This window comes from Macaca thibetana, chromosome 16 (assembly GCF_024542745.1).
Source record: "Macaca thibetana thibetana isolate TM-01 chromosome 16, ASM2454274v1, whole genome shotgun sequence".
NCBI lineage: Eukaryota > Metazoa > Chordata > Mammalia > Primates > Cercopithecidae > Macaca > Macaca thibetana.
The window spans coordinates 24402859-24419554 of record NC_065593.1 but is presented as its reverse complement, the minus strand read 5'-3'; the positions used below and the strand labels follow the sequence as shown (position 1 = coordinate 24419554).

Genomic DNA, 16696 nt, shown 5'->3' with positions numbered 1-16696 from the left:
TCGGAAGACTGTGGAATGTGGCTGCTAAGCAGATCTTTACACCCTGGATAATAAGCCTCAGGAAATCCTGCCAGATGTCTCAAAGCATTGACTTCCTGGTTCAGGACTAGAATGGAACTTTGGAGTAGCTAGGGGTGTGACCCAGGCCTAGGGAAATTTAGTCACAAAGAGAGGAGGAGCCTGGGAATGATTCTAATTGTCCTGATGTTGAGGGGAAAAAAATCATTTTATCACTAGAAAGTTTCCCAAACCAATGTTTACCTTATTCCTATATAGAAGTCAACCTGAAAATAACTTGGGGGTTCACAGGGATTCCCAAAGCCAAAGTTATTAGCTTGTATACCACTTAACAGCATTTAATTGTAGGCTCTAAATTTACACGGGCTTGTAAACCACATTTAGGAAGCTTTCTCCTGCATGGTTTTAACTTCTGATTAAGCAACGGAGCTTTCAGTAAGCATTTTCCTATAACAGCACCTACCTTGTTTACATTCATTAGGATTTTAGGACCTCTAATTTAGGTTTTTAATCTCTCTAGATCTGTATTGTCCAGTATAGTAGCCACTAACCATATGTGCCCCTTCCTTCCTTCTTGCCTGCCTGCCTGCCTGCCGTCCTGCCTGCCTGCCTGCCTGCCTTCCTTCCTTCCTTCTTTCATCTTCCTTCCTTTCTTTTTTCCTTTTTGTGGAGAACACGGTCTCTCTGTGTTGTCCAGGCTGGTCTCAACTCCTGAGCTCCTGCCTCTGCCTTCCTGAGTGCTGGGATTATAGGCATGAGCGACTGCATACAGCATGCATGTGTCTTTTTAAATAGATTAAAATTAAATGAAATTTCAGTTCCTCAGTTCCAACTAGTCACATTTCAAGTATTCAGTAACCGTATGTGCTAGTGGCTATCATATTAGTACATGTATAGAACATTTTCCATTCTTGCAGAAAGTTCAGTTGGACAGCACTTTTCTAGCTAGTATTTCCTTTGTTCAGTTCTCCCTGACCCCCTCCCTTGAAAACCCTATAAAACAGGAACAGGAACCTCACAAAGCTTCAATTGAATCTTCCCCTAGAGACAAAAGACAATAACTGCAGATTCTCCTGACCCAGAATATCAGCAAGCACATGTCTAAATCTTAATCTCTTTCACTTTGTCCTAAACTTTACCAGAAAGAATGCATATTAATATAGGTACCCAGTAGTTTATACTCAGTGAATTACATCTATCTTTTGCCAATAGCCCTGTCTGATTCATATCTGACCAGTGTCACTAGCCAAAGGAAATTTTAGTTTATAGAAGACAAAATAAGACATGAAACACTAGAAACTAGTTTTCATTCTGTTTGCTAAACTATTATGAAATTCCCATACATCCTCGCTTTAATGAGTTCCTTGGACTGTAAGAAGTCTCAGGTGCTCACGTAATCTAAAATCATTTCTGTCTCAGTTGTTGTTGAAGGAATTTGAATTTGTATCATTTCATATCTGAGAATGTAAAATGTTAATGCTTCAAAATAGTATTAAGCCTAAGTGGAACCCAGATAATGACAAGTACAAATAGTTCTTAATAATATGTCGCAGCCAATTCATTTAGCCCATTTACAAGTTTTTTGAGTATTATATTTAAATAAATTTTTTAGTATGCAGCATAATCTTGATTTCTAAAATGTAACATATATTTCAAGTTATAAAATAATAGATCTTCGTGGTTTGTTGTTGTGTTTTTTTTTTTCCATTTCTTTTTGTACTCCTGACACCTTGAAATGTCTGGTACATAGTAGGCACTAAATAAATCGTTATTGAATGAGTTGAATATTTACTAAAGTAAGTAGTTATACTTTAATGGAGAAAAATCTTGAGAGACTGAGGTAACCTGGATAAAAATACCAAGTGTGCCTTATTCAGGCCTTTCCTTCCTGTTGTGTGAAAAAAGCTACTTCTTTTTTTTTTTTTTTTTTTTTTTTTTTTTTTTTTTGAGACAGAGTCTCGCTCTGTGGCCAAGCTGGAGTGCAGTGGCACAATTTCGGCTCACTGCAACCTCCGCCTCCCGGGTTCAAGCGATTCTCCTGCCTTAGCCTCCCGAGCAGCTGGGACTACAGGCACACACCACCATGCCCAGCTAATTTTTGTATTTTTAGTAGAGACGGGGTTTCACCATGTTGACCAGGATGGTCTCGATCTCTTGACCTTGTGATCCGCCCGCCTCTGCTTCCCAAAGTGCTGGGATTACAGACGTGAGCCACCACACCCAGCTAAAAAAGCTGCTGCTTAATGTAAAAAAGCATTCTGGCCTGAATACAAGCCAAAAATGTAATGTTGGTTCCTGTCTATCAATGTCACTTGTCCAAAGGTTAACCAAAATCTGGTCACAAGCTTATAGATCACACCCTTTTGCAGCGTCTATATCTTTTTATATAGTTAATTTCTGGATTTGTCACTGGGCTACCAACCCATCATATTTATACTCCAAATTATACTTGTTGCTAAGAACCTGGCTAAGCACTCACTAAATACAAAGCAAAAAGCTACCGTAAAACTATCCCGACTTCATCTTGTGAAGCCATTTTCAAAACAAATTTTTTGTGCGCTCATCTCATCTGCTCAACAAAACTTGTGGTAGAGCTGTCTTGCTCCTGGACTCTGGCATGGTAGCTGTGTTTCTGTTGTTCAGGTCCAGGTTGCAATGTGGATAAGCTCTTTCAGTCTTGATTTGAATCTCCTGAGCTCTGGAATCACTCTTTTTGAGACAGAGTCTTGCTCTGTCTCCAGAGCTGGAGTACAATGGTGCAGTCTCAGCTCACTGCAACTTCTGCCTCCCAGGTTCAAGTGATTCTCCTGCCTCAGCCTCCTGAGTAGCTGGGATAACAGGCACTTGCCACTGCACCCAGCTAATTTTTGTATTTTTAGTGTAGAGACAGGGTTTCACCATGTTGGCCAGGCTGGTCTTGAACTCCTGACCTCAGGTGATCCGCCCACCTCGGCCCCCCAAAGTGCTGGGATTACAGCCTGGCCAACATGGTGAAACCCCATCTCTACTAAAAGTACAAAAAATTAGCCGGGTGTGGTGGCGCTCACCTGTAATCCCAGCTACTGGGGAGGCTGAGGTAGGGGAATTGCTTGAACCCGGGAGTCAGAGGTTTCAGTGAGCCGAGACTGCGCTACTGCACTCCAGCCTGGGCAACAAAGTAAGACTGCATCTCAAAAAAAAAAAAAAAAAAAAAAAAATCACTGGAGTTCAGTTGGGCACTGTACCTTGTGCTAAGACCTGCCAAATGCAAGTCAGCAGCAATCATCTGCATTTTTTAGATAGTGGTCATTTGCAAGATGACAATGTAGGAAGCTGAGTCAGCAAGTTTTCTTCATTAAATATTTAAGGAACTGACTCACTATCTCTTTAAAACAGCTCCTGAGGACATACATAAGATTAATAGTGATATGATAGAAATTTCTTCACTGTAACACGTATGCCAGAATTTAGAATTTAAGGGTTTATCCTTCGTGTTGAAAGAGTTAGTAAACAAAAGACTGCTTCCCAGAGTAACAGGGAGTAACTTGTGGACTATTTCTTGTCTTGCAGTAGCACTTGTACCATGGGCTTAGTTTTGCCTCTCTGGAGCGACACGCTAATTCATTTGGATGGTGATGGGTAAGAGATTTCCTTTTTTATTCTGTTACAGAAAGCCAAGGGGTGGGGCTCCATCTTACTGCACATTCATTCAGCTAAAAGGGAGGCCCAGTGTGCCAACCGAACTTTCATGTCAGCAGCTCAATGAGTCCTTTTAAACTCCTGTTTTGTAAAGTGGAGTAAAAATACAACTTGCCAGGGTCTCTCACTTCTGTTCTTCTAGGCCGACTGTGGTAGGAATCAAGACAAAGAAGAACTAGTTTGTTGGCTCTTTAATCTGAGCATGTGGGACTGTTGCAATGCTCTCCCAAAGGATGATATGTTCTGTTTCAAATAACCTCTTGCCGCCTCTGCCAGCTGTCAGCCTACAGTATAACCCCTTTGCTATGCCAGTTCCTTCCAGTGACCCCACCCCCACCCTACCTCCTAATGTTTTTAGAATGTGTCCCCAAGAGACCAAGATGTTTGCTCCAGTTTATAAAACCAGGGTCAGGTTTGCTAAGAACCCACAAGACCTCCAAATAGAAATATACAGAACATTTTGTCCATAGCTACAGCTGGGAAACTGTATTTAATTCCCTAACTCCAATATGGGAATCCATTCATTTTGCTTGGTAGATGAAGTCAAGACAATCTGTCAAAGCTTTTCTGTCAAGTCTTATTCTCTAGTTAAAACTTCTACATGAAATGCCTGATGATTCCCTCTACGGAGCCAGTTGTGGTTAGCCTGGGATACATCCGTGAAAACTCACAACTGAAATAACCTACCCTAATTTGTGGATTTTTGTCTTGTTCTCATTTGTCCTTAGTGGGTTCAGTGTATCGACGGATAACAGAGTTCACATATTCAAACCTGTATCTGTGCAGGCAATGTGGTAAGATGACTTTTACTATCTCTACAAAAGTGTTTTAATGTTATTGGAGCAATATTTTGTAAGAAATGTCTGAAATGGTACAATTTGCTTTGAAAATGCTAAATGATCTGTTTGTGTAACCATCGTAGTTAAAGATGACCTAGAAATGCAATATTCAAATTTTTAACAACTGGAAGGCCTTGAGTATTGGTGAACAAGTGAAATTCAGAGGAATTCAGAGGTGGTATTCTTAGGCTCTGGCAGAGACTTAACGGTTTAGATAAGCCAGTTGATACTGAGCTTTATTAGGGACACATTGACTAAGTTAATTACTTAGTGGACTAAGAGCCAAATCTAGAACATACAATGCTACGCATTAGCTATTTCTTTTTTTTTTCTTTTTTTTTTTTTTTTTTTTTTGAGACGAAGCCTCACTCTGTTGCCCAGGCTGGAGTGCAGTGGCGCAATCTCGGCTCACTGCCACCTTTGCCTCCCAGGTTCAGGCGATTCTCCTGCCTCAGCCTCCCGAGTAGCTAGGACTACAGGCACGTGCCACTATGCCTGGCTAATTTTTTTGTATTTTTTAGTAGAGACAGGGTTTCACCATATTGGCCAGGCTGGTCTCAAACTCCTGACCTCATGATCTGCCCACCTCAGCCCCCCAAAGTGCTGGAATTACACGTGTGAGCCACTGCGCCTGGCCTGCATTAGCTATTTCTTAAGGTAACCAGGGATAGCATTCACAGAGTTACTTTATGGATAGATAAATTTCCATTTAAACTGCTGGTGGCTATTTGCATAATGCAAATAAAGCCTAGAGAAAACATTATACTTGCTAATAACCATCAGCTGGCATATGGACATTTCAGGGCTATTTACTACATGCCAGATGTTTTACATGGATTTTATTTAATCATCATACCAAGCCCCCAAAATAATATTATTAGCCCCTTACTATGGGTGAGAAAACATGCTTTGGAGGGGTTACATAACTGCCCTGAGAGTATTTCTTACATTTAGACAGGATAGGTATTTCTCTCTCTCTCTCTCTCTCTGTCTCTCTTTTAAAGAGATAAGGTCTCCCTCTGTTGCCCAGGCTAGAGTACAGTGGTGCAATCATAGCTTATGGCAGCCTCCAACTCCTGGGCTCGAGTGTTCTTCCTACCTCAGCCTCCTAAGCAGCTATGACTACATGCATGTGCCACTACACCTGGCTAATGTTTTAAATTTTTTTGTGGAGACGGGGGTGTCTCTGTGTTGCCCAGGCTGGTCTTGAACTCCTGGCCTCAAGCAGTCCTCCTGCCTTGGCCTCCCAAAGTGCTGGGATTGCAGGTGTGAGCCACTTCACCTCGCCTCTTATTCTCTTATTTTAGATTATCTAGAAAATTATCTAATAGCTGGGTGCGGTGGTTCAAGCCTGTAATCCCAGCACTTTGGGAGGCCGAGACAGGCGGATCACGGTCAGGAGATCGAGACCATCCTGGCTAACACAGTGAAACCCCGTCTCTACTAAAAAATAAAAAAACTAGCCAGGCGAGGTGGCGGGCGCCTGTAGTCCCAGCTACTCGGGAGGCTGAGGCAGGAGGATGGCGTAAACCCCGGAGGCGGAGCTTGCAGTGAGCTGAGATCGGGCCACTGCACTCCAGCCTGGGCGACAGAGCAAGACTCCGTCTAAAAAAAAAAAAAAAAGAAAAAGAAAATTATCTAATATAGCCAGAGAATGATGTGACTAAGATTCAGAATTCATTCCCCAGTCAGGGATTTGAATTTCGATTTCTTATTCAGCTGCCTGTTAGGTAGTAGAAGTCCCTGTGAGGAGTGGAATGGACAGAATGCAAGCAAAACAAGAAATAAAAGAGCCTGAAAAAGACCCCGGGGAGATAATCTACCCCTGAAAACAGAATTGATAGGATGGAAGTGGGTGGAGTCCAAAGCGTCACTGAACAATTAAGTCTTATCATTACCTGCAGTGATTGAGATAGGACAGAGTTTCAGGTCATGTGTTTAGACCAGATTTTTAGAGTTAGGACATATTTTGCAGGTAAGTTTCTCATGGAAAACTTAGGAAATTTATGACCTCCTTTGACTAAGGTTCAGTTAAAGACAATTGACTTATCTGTTCTTTTTTTTTTTTTTTTTTTTTTTTTTTTGAGACGGAGTCTCGCTCTGTCGCCCGGGCTGGAGTGCAGTGGCCGGATCTCAGCTCACTGCAAGCTCCGCCTCCCGGGTTCACGCCATTCTCCTGCCTCAGCCTCCCGAGTAGCTGGGACTACAGGCGCCCGCCACCTCGCCCGGCTAGTTTTTTGTAGTTTTTAGTAGAGACGGGGTTTCACCGTGTTAGCCAGGATGGTCTCGATCTCCTGACCTCGTGATCCGCCCGTCTCGGCCTCCCAAAGTGCTGGGATTACAGGCTTGAGCCACCTCGCCCGGCCTGACTTATCTGTTCTTAAGTAACAAGTAAATCCAAACAGCAGTAACAACCATAAATGACAGCATTTTCAGGTATGTTTTGGGGAAGAGTACAGAGCAGTCTTAATTCAAGTAATAACCTTAAATCAAGCTTTGATGTTCTAAAGCAAGCTTGTCCAACCTATGGCCCATAGGCCACATGCATCTCAGAACAGCTTTGCATGCGGCCCAACACAAATTCATAAAACTTTCCTAAAATTCTAATCCAAATTCATAAAACTTTGCTAAAATACGAGATTTTTTTTGCAATTTTTTTTTTTTTTTTTTTTTTTTTTTTTTTTTTTAGCTCATTAGCTATCATTAGTGTATTCTGTGTGTGGCCCAAGACAGTTCTTCCAATGTGGCCCAGGGAAGCCAAAAAATTGGACATCCCTGTAAAAGTAAACTGATCCTAGCTCTTATTGCAGAATAAACTTTTCTTGATGTACCTTATGGGGAGTAGTGAGTTGAAGTCACAGGAGAAAAAAAATAGATGATGTGTGGATCAAAGCAACGTTTAGACCAGGTGTTTCCTTCACAGGAAGATAGTTACTGCAGCCTCCCACTCCGATGCAGCTGGAGTATCTGAGGTGCCTAGGCCTTGAGTATATTTTAGGACAGTTGCACCAGACTCTGTGGCATATGCTTTTGGAGCATGTGTTTCCTAGATGAAGAAACATGCATTAGGCATTCTGTAAGTTACACTAAGCTGGCTCTTACCTTTGAATCTGTGTAATGAAACTGAAATTCTCAGATTATTCTCTTGAGACTTTGGCTTACTTTGAATAATAGAAAGCATTTTTAAAAGACTCTGCAACTTTTTTTTAAGGAAAACATTTGTGTTTTCCTAATAAAAATGGACCAACACATTTCCCCTTATTAAATTGGTTTAAATTTGTTTTCTTAATTTACATTGTATAGGGTGGACAGGGATTCAAGGAATAAACACTGTGATGTCCTATTGGTGGAAGAATGAACTGGAGCAGCCTTTCTGGAGAGTGATTTGCCAATATGCCTTATCATTTTGCATGATCTTTGTCCTAGTAACTCTACTTCTATGAGTTTACTCCATGTTTGTAAACATGGATGTGTGCAAAGATTTTAGCTATAAGAATGTTTGTCAGTGTTCTAATAATAGTAAAAAATGAAAAACAATTTAAATGATTGAAAAATAGGAATTAGTAAATTATGGTACATCTATATCATTAAATATTATGCAACCATTAAAAATGATCCAGTTGAAAAATATTTGACATGGAAAGATGTTGATGATAGGCTGTAAAACAAAAGAGCAAGTTATAGATGGTATGGAGAATATGGTCATATCTTTGTTTATTATACATCTATGCATAGCCAAAAAGACTGGAAAAATCTACACTAAAACCTTAACAGCGGTTATTTCAGGGTGGTAGGATTACAGGATATTTCTGCCTTTTCTCTGAGGTCCCTAATTTTCTAAAGTAGACATGCATCATTTTTGTTACGAGGGAAACAAAAATATATATATATTTTTTTGAGACAGAGTCTTGCTCTGTCACCCAGGCTGGAGTGCAGTGGCACCATCTCAGCTCACTGCAGCCTCCGTCTCCCAGGTTCAAGCGATTCTCCCACCTCAGCCTCCCGAGTACCTGGGACTACAGGCATGTGCCACTGCTCACTGGCTAATTCTTGTATTTTTAGTAGAGATGGGGTTTCACCATGTTGGTTAGGCTGATCTTGATCTCCTGACCTCAAGTGATCCACCCACCTTGGCCTCCCAAAGTGCTAGGATTACAGGCGTGAGCCACCATGCCTGGCCATAATGTCTTTTTTCTTAGAGAGACATTAGTTTATAGCTAATGACATTTCACTCAACAAATACTAATTGAGCTCCACCTATGAACTAGGTATTCTTTTACTCACTTGGGTAAACAAAGTGTAGAAAGGTTCTTGCTCTTGTATAACTTACTTCGTTGTATTTCTAGCTTAAGCTTTTCCCACATATATAATGAAAAATGTACTTTTCAATTTGTTTACTCTTCTTGGGTTCCTGAGTTCAGAGAGAGCCAGAAGGTTTAATTAGTCTCAGAATTACCAGAGTTAGGCCAGGCACAGTGGCTCACACCTGTAATCCCAGCATTTTTGGAGGCCAAGACGGACGGATGTCTTGAGTCCAGGAGTTCCAGACCTGCCTGACCAACATAGCAAAAACCTGTTCAACTAAAAATACAAAAATTAATCTAGTGTAGTGGCATGCACCTGTAATCCCAGCTACTACTCGGGAGGCTGAGGCATGAGAATCACTTGAACCCAGGAGGTAGAGGTTGCAGTAAGCAGAGATCACACCACTGCACTCCAGCCTCGGCGACAGAGTGAGTCGCTGTCTCAACAAAAAAGAATAACCAGATCTGTTCTTAGAAAGTAGCTCATGGATTTAAAGAGACTAGGAGACTAAGGCAGCAGGAATAATAAATATCATTAGATCAATACTTCCTGAACATTAAAGGACATGTCCTCAAGGCTTAGGGATATCCATCTATGTGATCTTTGTGAAGCCTCTTAAGAATTACAGAAAATGTATGCTGTAACATCCTGTGCTGAGGGAAACAAATCCTTATATGGCAAATTAGTCAGATCTTTAGTTTTCTAATGATACAGCAGTCACTGCATGGATCATGTGCTCCGTAGGTACCTGGACCTATTTTTCACTGGTGAGTTGTCAGCTCTCCTTCCCCATCTTCTCCCTACCTTAATGATGCATCATATCTTTCAGCAAATGTCTTGTCCCTTGCTGTGGGTAGATAATATGGTATAATCAGAATTGGAGAATCTTGAATTTCAAGGAGTAGATTCTCCAGAGGACAAATTCTATAGAATTTAAAAATTAGAAGAGTTTGAGGTACACAGGTTATTGGCCTTTGGCACCCCACAGTTCTATGGTGCTCATTTCCCAGCATATCTTTCAGGTCTGCACTACAGAGCTTACACAAGGCTTGTGAAGTCGCCAGAGCGCATAACTACTACCCAGGCAGCCTATTTCTCACCTGGGTGAGTTATTATGAGAGCCATATCAACTCAGATCAATCCTCAGTCAATGAATGGAATGCTATGCAAGATGTCCAGTCCCACCGGCCCGACTCTCCAGCTCTCTTCACCGACATGTAAGTCAGTTTGCTAAGGATTATGGAAGTTCTCTACATTATGTCCTGAGGAGTCATAAGAAGCATGTTCCTCCCTAATCTTTTCTCTTGGGGAATTAATCTTACCTAGGAATATTAGTCACTGTCAGTACCACATATCTGCCACATATGAAGAATCCTATTCTTGCTGTTGCCTGCAAAGGCCTGAGAAGCTTCACCCCAAGGCACAGTGGAGTCTCCATAGTCAAAAACTGCAATACCATAAAATTTCATTATTCAGATTCCACTAATTTGAAAATTGAGTTTAAAGGAGTTGCGCTGAAGTTTGAGTTTGCATTATCTGAAAGAATCAGATTAGTAAGCATTACTGGTGATATAAAGAAGCTTTCAAAGTCATGTTTGTAATACTTAAGAAAACAAGATGTTTCCAGTCAACTTAATGCCTAACTTGTTAAGCTAATTTTTTTTTTAAAAGACAGGATCTCACTCTGTCACCCAGGCTGGAGTACAGTGGCACAATCATAGCTCGCTGCAGCCTCAAACTTCTGGGCTTAAGTGATCCTCTCACTTCAGCCTGCAAAGTACCTAGGACTACAGGCATGTGCCACCACACCTGGCTAATTTTTTAATTTTTATTTTTTTAGAGATGGGGTCTCACTATGTTGCTCAGGCTGGTCTTAAACTCCTGGCCTCAGTCCTCCTGCCTCAGCCTACCAAAATCCTGGGATTACAGGTGTGAGCCATTACACCCAGCCTGTTAATTTTTAACTTAAAAAAATTTTTTAAATATTTTATCATTCAAATGTCTTATTCTGCTCTACCTTTCCGTTGATAAGTCCTTGTCAGTACAATTTAATTAAATCTCCCTAGTGTACTGTGAGTTAGATAACAGCCTAAGGTAAAGCTGATGTTTATTTCCTTTTTAGGTCTATGTGTTGAAACTTCTGTGGCTATTTTGGAAATTTTTTTACACTTAGTGCCTGCTTTGTAAATTCGTCATGATGTTTCTTTTGCTCTAAATTGATCTTTCTGCACTTCCAAGGTATTCTACAGCAGGGAAAGAAGAGTAGCTAGTTACTGTCTGACCTTACAAACAGGATTCTCCTTTAGATTCCTAAAGTCATGCCAAAACAGTTCCTGGTTTTTTTTTGGGCGGGGGGAGGGGTTTTTTTTTTTTTTTCTTTTTTTAAGACAGAGTCTTGCTCTGTCGCCAGGCTGGAGTGCAGTGGCATGATCTCTGCTCACAGCAACCTCTGCCTCCTGAGTTCAAGCAATTCTCCTGCCTTAGCCTCCTGAGTAGCTGGGATTACAGGTGTCCACCACCACACCCAGCTAATTTTTTGTATTTTTAGTAGAGACAAGGTTTTGCTATGTTGCCCAGGCTGGTTTCAAACTCCCGAGCTCAGGCAATCCACCTGCCTCGGCCTCCCAAAGTGGTGGGATTACAGGCTGAGCCACCGTGCGCCCGGCCGAGTTTTTGTTTTTTTTTTTTAACAGAATAGTTTATTTTATTCTATTTTTTGAGACTAAGTCTCACTCTGTCGCCCAGGCTGGAATGCAGTGGCATGATCTTGGCTTACTACAATCTCTGCCTCCCAGGTTCAAGCAATTCTCCTGCCTCAGCCTACCGAGTAGCTGGGATTACAGGCGTGTGCCACCACGGTCACCTAATTTATGTATTTTTAGTAGTGACGGGGTTTCTCCATGTTGGCCAGGCTGGTCTCCACCTGCCTCAGCCTCCCAAAGTGCTGGGATTAGAGGCGTGGCCACTGCACCTGGCCTAAAAAATGCTCTTTACTAGAAAAGGTGAACTTTCCAGAAATTGTATGAAAGGAACAGTCAAAAAAGCAGTGGAATCTTTTTTTGCACAGGGTGTTATTGCTACTAGGACCTTCTTTTCAGTAGCCTTGGTCTTTTCAGAATCTCACAGTAATTGAAAAGATAAAAATTCATGGGAAATGTTACTGGTGATTTCATGCTTTACAGCTAGGTGATGAGTTTCAGAGAAATGGATGTCTCATCTAGCTCAAAAAAGCACATTCTAAACCAGACTTACATGAGAGAGAGATAACTTTTCTTCCCATTTTTTCCAGATTTTATTAGAGACAAGTTGGGCACAGTGGCTCACACCTGTAATCTCAGCACTTTGGGAGGCCAACGCAGGTGGATCACCTGAGGTCAGGAGTTCGAGACCATCCTGGCCAACATGATGAAACCCCCGTCTCTACTGAAAATACAAAAATTAGCCAGGCATGGTGGCAGGCGCCTATAATCCCAGCTACTCAGGAGGCTGAGGCAGGAGAATCATTTGAATCTGAGAGGCGGAGGTTGCACTGACCCGAGAAAATCGCACAGATCGTGCCACTGCACTCCAGCCTGGGCAACAGAGCGAGACTCTTGTCTCAAAAAAAAAAAAAAAAAAAAAAAAAAAGATTTTATTAGCGAAGATTTTGACACTACACAAAAAACAAGAAGAAGAAGAAAATTACTCTTACTCTGTTTACATCCCTAAGCAAAAAACATAAAGGCAGTCCCTGGCAAATGATAAAGGCTTACTAACTGTTAGTTCTTAGTATGTACAATAATAACCCTAATTTTAAGATATATTTTAAGAATTTCTGTCTGTTTACAGAAAAAGAATACACGAAAGCTGTAGGCCAGAGTGTTGTTAATAATTATCTCTAGGTAGAGGGATTTTCAGTGGTTTTTATTTACTTTATATTTTTACATATTTTCCAAACTTTTCTCCAATGAAATTGAGGAGGAAAAAGCAGATTTGTGTGTTATAATGCTTTTTCCATTCCTCCTCCTCCCTAAGTTGACTAGAAAAGCCTATAAAACGATGCTGAGAATACAGGGAGAATGTGTGCCAAAATGGACTTAAATACTCTACTGTGAATTTATATTTTGAAATCCAGGGAAAGGAGGAAGAAGGGAATATACATATATGGGATATACATCTGGTGTTATGCCAGCACTTCATACATGTTCTCATAAGACTATCATGAGACAGGTATTATTGCTCTACTCTTTTTTTTTTTTTAAGATGGAGTCTCACTGTTTACGGCCTGGGCTGGAGTGCAATGGCACTATCTCAGCTCACTGCAACCTCCGCCTCTGGGGTTCCGGCAATTCTCCTGCCTCAGCCTCCCAAGTAGCTAAGATTACAGGTGCCCGCCACCATGCCCGGCCAATTTTTGTATTTTTAGTAGAGACAAGGTTTCACCCTGCTGGCTAGGCTGGTCTCGAACTCCTGACCTCAGGTGATCCACCTGCCTCAGCCTCCCAAAGTGCTGAGATTACAGGTGTGAGCCACCACACCCAGCCTGCTCTACTCATTTTATAGAAAAGGAAACAGAGGTGCAGGGAAGAGAAGGAACTTGTTAGAAGTCACACCACCAATAGCAGGGCTGGGATTAAAACCTAGGTCTTTCTACTCCCCAACCACTCTGCCTCAAACACCTGTGAAGGATTAAAGGAAAAATTGCTTAGGAACTAGGGAATCTGACCCATGAACACAGGTACTAAAATTTGCTTTTACCTTTTTGTTTTTCCTCAAGACAGAGTCTTGCTCTGTTACCCAGGCTGGAGTGCAGTGGTGCAATCAGAGCTCACTGCAGCCTCCACCTCTGGGGCTCAAGCAGTCCTCCCACCTCAGCCTCCCAAGTAGCTGTGGAATTACAGCTGTGTGTCACTATGCCTGGCTAATTTTTTATTTTTATTTTTTGTAGATATGGGGTTTCGCCAATTGCCTGGGCTAGTCTCGAACTCTTAAGCTCAAGCAATTCACCCACCTCGGCCTCCCAAAGTGCTGGGATTACATGCATTAACCACTGCACCTGGCCCAATATTTATTTTTAATGGAAGACTGAAATTATACATTTATTTTCTACATTAGCTATGTCTAGGATAAATAAAGCATGGATAAGAATTTTAATCCTAGTTAAGACAGGAATACCTTGGCTGATTGAAGAGAAACACCTCAGGTATTAGCTGTATTCTGTAGGGTTCGTGAGAAATTAAGAGCACAAGTGGTGGGAAGCCCCAAGGTTGTGGGGTTAGAGCATCCATCTCTGGAGATTACCAAAGCTATTTTTGCAACCAGCGATAAGGCTGTAGGCAGCAAGGGCAGGCAGGATGCCTGAAGGCTTAGTCCATTTTCATCTCCAAATAAGGAGGTGCAGAGCCAGATACCTTTCTTGAGTAGGTGGTGGGAGTTGGGGAGGAGATGAAACAAAGTACTCCCTGTCAACCTCATTCAAATTCTGCATAATCTGAAATAATGCTTTAGAGGAGAAGGAGAAGTATCTAGTTACGTTGAACCACTACTTTTCTAATAATTGGAGAGGCAGCTACCTAGTTTGATTTCATATTAAAGTTCTAAGGGTGATTTTATTTTTAAGAGAGTCAGAAGACTAAAGGAAGTGACAATCCTTCAGGTAGAGCATTAGGCTAGGCTGAGTGTTCTAATTGTCCTGCGCCAGTGTGGTTATCAGCATGTCATTTAACTTTTCAGTTGTTTGTTTCCTCTACCTGTAAAACAAGGATAACTGTTTCACAGAGATATTGTGAGAACTGTCATTAAAAGGAAAGCATTCTGGATGGAAGGGCTCTTAAGTCAGCAGTCCCCAGCCTTTTTGGCACCAGGGACCGGTTTCCTACAGACAGGGAGCAGTGGGGCGGGGATGGTTTCATGATGAAACTGTTTCACCTCAGATCATTAGGCATTAGTTAGCTTCTCATAAGGAGCATGCAACCTTGATCCCTCACATGTGCAGTTCACAATAGGGTTTGCGCTCCTATGAGAATCTAATGCCGCTGATCTGACAGGAGGTGGAGTTCAGGCAGTAATGCTTGCCCGCCGCTCACCTCCTGCTCTGCTGCCCGCTTCTAACAGGCCACTGACCAGTACCCATTGGGTACCCCTGCTCTAAGTAGTTGATCTCTACAACCGATTTTGGGAGAGGATTTGCCTTATTGAAGAAGGCAGGATCATTCTTCTTTCTTTCTTTTTTTTTTTTTTTTTTTTTTTTTTTTTGAGACGGAGTCTCGCTCTGTCGCCCAGGCTGGGGTGCAGTGGCCGGATCTCAGCTCACTGCAAGCTCCGCCTCCCGGGTTTACGCCATTCTCCTGCCTCAGCCTCCCAAGTAGCTGGGACTACAGGCGCCCGCCACCTCACCCGGCTAGTTTTTTGTATTTTTTAGTAGAGACGGGGTTTCACCATGTTAGCCAGGATGGTCTCGATCTCCTGACCTCGTGATCCGCCCGTCTCGGCCTCCCAAAGTGCTGGGATTACAGGCTTGAGCCACCGCGCCCAGCCTGATCATTCTTCTTTCTTTCCCATTTTCTAGAACCACAACATTGACTTATCAGCATAAGGTGGCATTTTAAACCACAGGAGACTTAGTTCCATGGGAGGTCATAGTACTGGTCTACTGAGCTGGGTATTCTAGCTCAGTAAGTAATACCCAGAATACAGAAACAAGTATGGGTGTCGTCCTCCATTAAAGTATTACAATCTACCAGGCACGGTGGTTCACGCCTGTAATCCCAGCACTTTGGGAGGCCAAGACGGGCAGATCACGAGGTCAGGAGATAGAGACCATCCTGGCTAACACGGTGAAACCCCGTCTCTACTAAAAATACAAAAAATTAGCCAGGTGTGGTGGCAGGTGCCTGTAGTCAAGCAACTCAGGAAGCTGAGGCAGAATGGCATGAACCCAGGAAGCGGAGCTTGCAGTGAACGAAGATTGCGCCACTGCACTCCAGCCTGGGCAACAGAGCAAGACTCCATCTCAAAAAAATATATATATTACAATCAGTACACCCAAATTATCTTTGCTCCCTCATGATCTAAATACATGAATGTATTTAAGGGCTTTAGACACATATAACCTCTTCAAAGTAATAATTTCTAACATGTTTAAATTCTGTACATTCTGAAAATTAATAAGCTTTTTAAAATATGATTTTATTTTGCCATGCTTCCACAATATGAATTTGAGGGTAACAAAGGCAAGGTTTGCTAAATTGGAAGCCTAATCAAATGGTACATTCATTAACTTAGTCAAATTCCTGCTTAAGAATAATCGTTGTTTCTCTCTTTTCAGACCTACTGAACGTGAACGAACAGAAAGGCTAATTAAAACCAAATTAAGGGAGATCATGATGCAGAAGGATTTGGAGAATATTACATCCAAAGAGGTAAGAGACCTTGAGTCCTTGTTTGTTCCAAGGCTAGCAGTGGTATAACAGTAGGTGTGGGGCTGGAAATAGTGCATGGTTGAAAGTATAGAGGGACTTTAAGAGATGGGTACAATATGTCATCTTTGTTTCAGATAAGAACAGAGTTGGAAATGCAAATGGTGTGCAACTTGCGGGAATTCAAGGAATTTATAGACAACGAAATGATAGTGATCCTTGGTCAAATGGATAGCCCTACACAAATATTTGAGCATGTGTTCTTGGTAAGTTTTAAGGCCACTTTAAGTGGTGTACTTATGGACTCATGGGCGGGGGTAATTGTTAAATTTTATTATACATCAATAAAATGTAACTTACATTAAAGACAAAAGTGGTAAGTACTCAAACCTCATCACTTCCTAATTATTTTATTACTTTTTTGTGTGCGTGCGTGTGTGTGACAGAGTCTCGCTCTGT

General features: G+C 41.8%; 2 protein-coding genes across 8 annotated transcripts in view; one reads left to right on the top strand and one right to left on the bottom strand.

Annotated features, from left to right (window-relative positions):
• Positions 1 to 16696, top strand: part of SSH2 (slingshot protein phosphatase 2) — a 306380-nt gene that overhangs the window by 245951 nt on the left and 43733 nt on the right. For 5 of the 7 annotated variants that reach the window (XM_050763298.1, XM_050763296.1, XM_050763297.1 and 2 more), the window contains 5 exons: positions 3568 to 3636; positions 4425 to 4490; positions 9863 to 10057; positions 16147 to 16240; positions 16375 to 16503. In XM_050763298.1, the coding sequence (XP_050619255.1) occupies positions 3568 to 3636; positions 4425 to 4490; positions 9863 to 10057; positions 16147 to 16240; positions 16375 to 16503 (553 nt within the window). Of the gene's footprint in view, positions 1 to 3567; positions 3637 to 4424; positions 4491 to 7838; positions 7985 to 9862; positions 10058 to 16146; positions 16241 to 16374; positions 16504 to 16696 lie in introns of those variants that run through there. The other 2 variants (XM_050763302.1, XM_050763301.1) reach the window with 2 other exon arrangements.
• NSRP1 (nuclear speckle splicing regulatory protein 1) overlaps positions 1 to 16696 on the bottom strand; it is a 554990-nt gene that overhangs the window by 507106 nt on the left and 31188 nt on the right. The window lies entirely within an intron of this gene.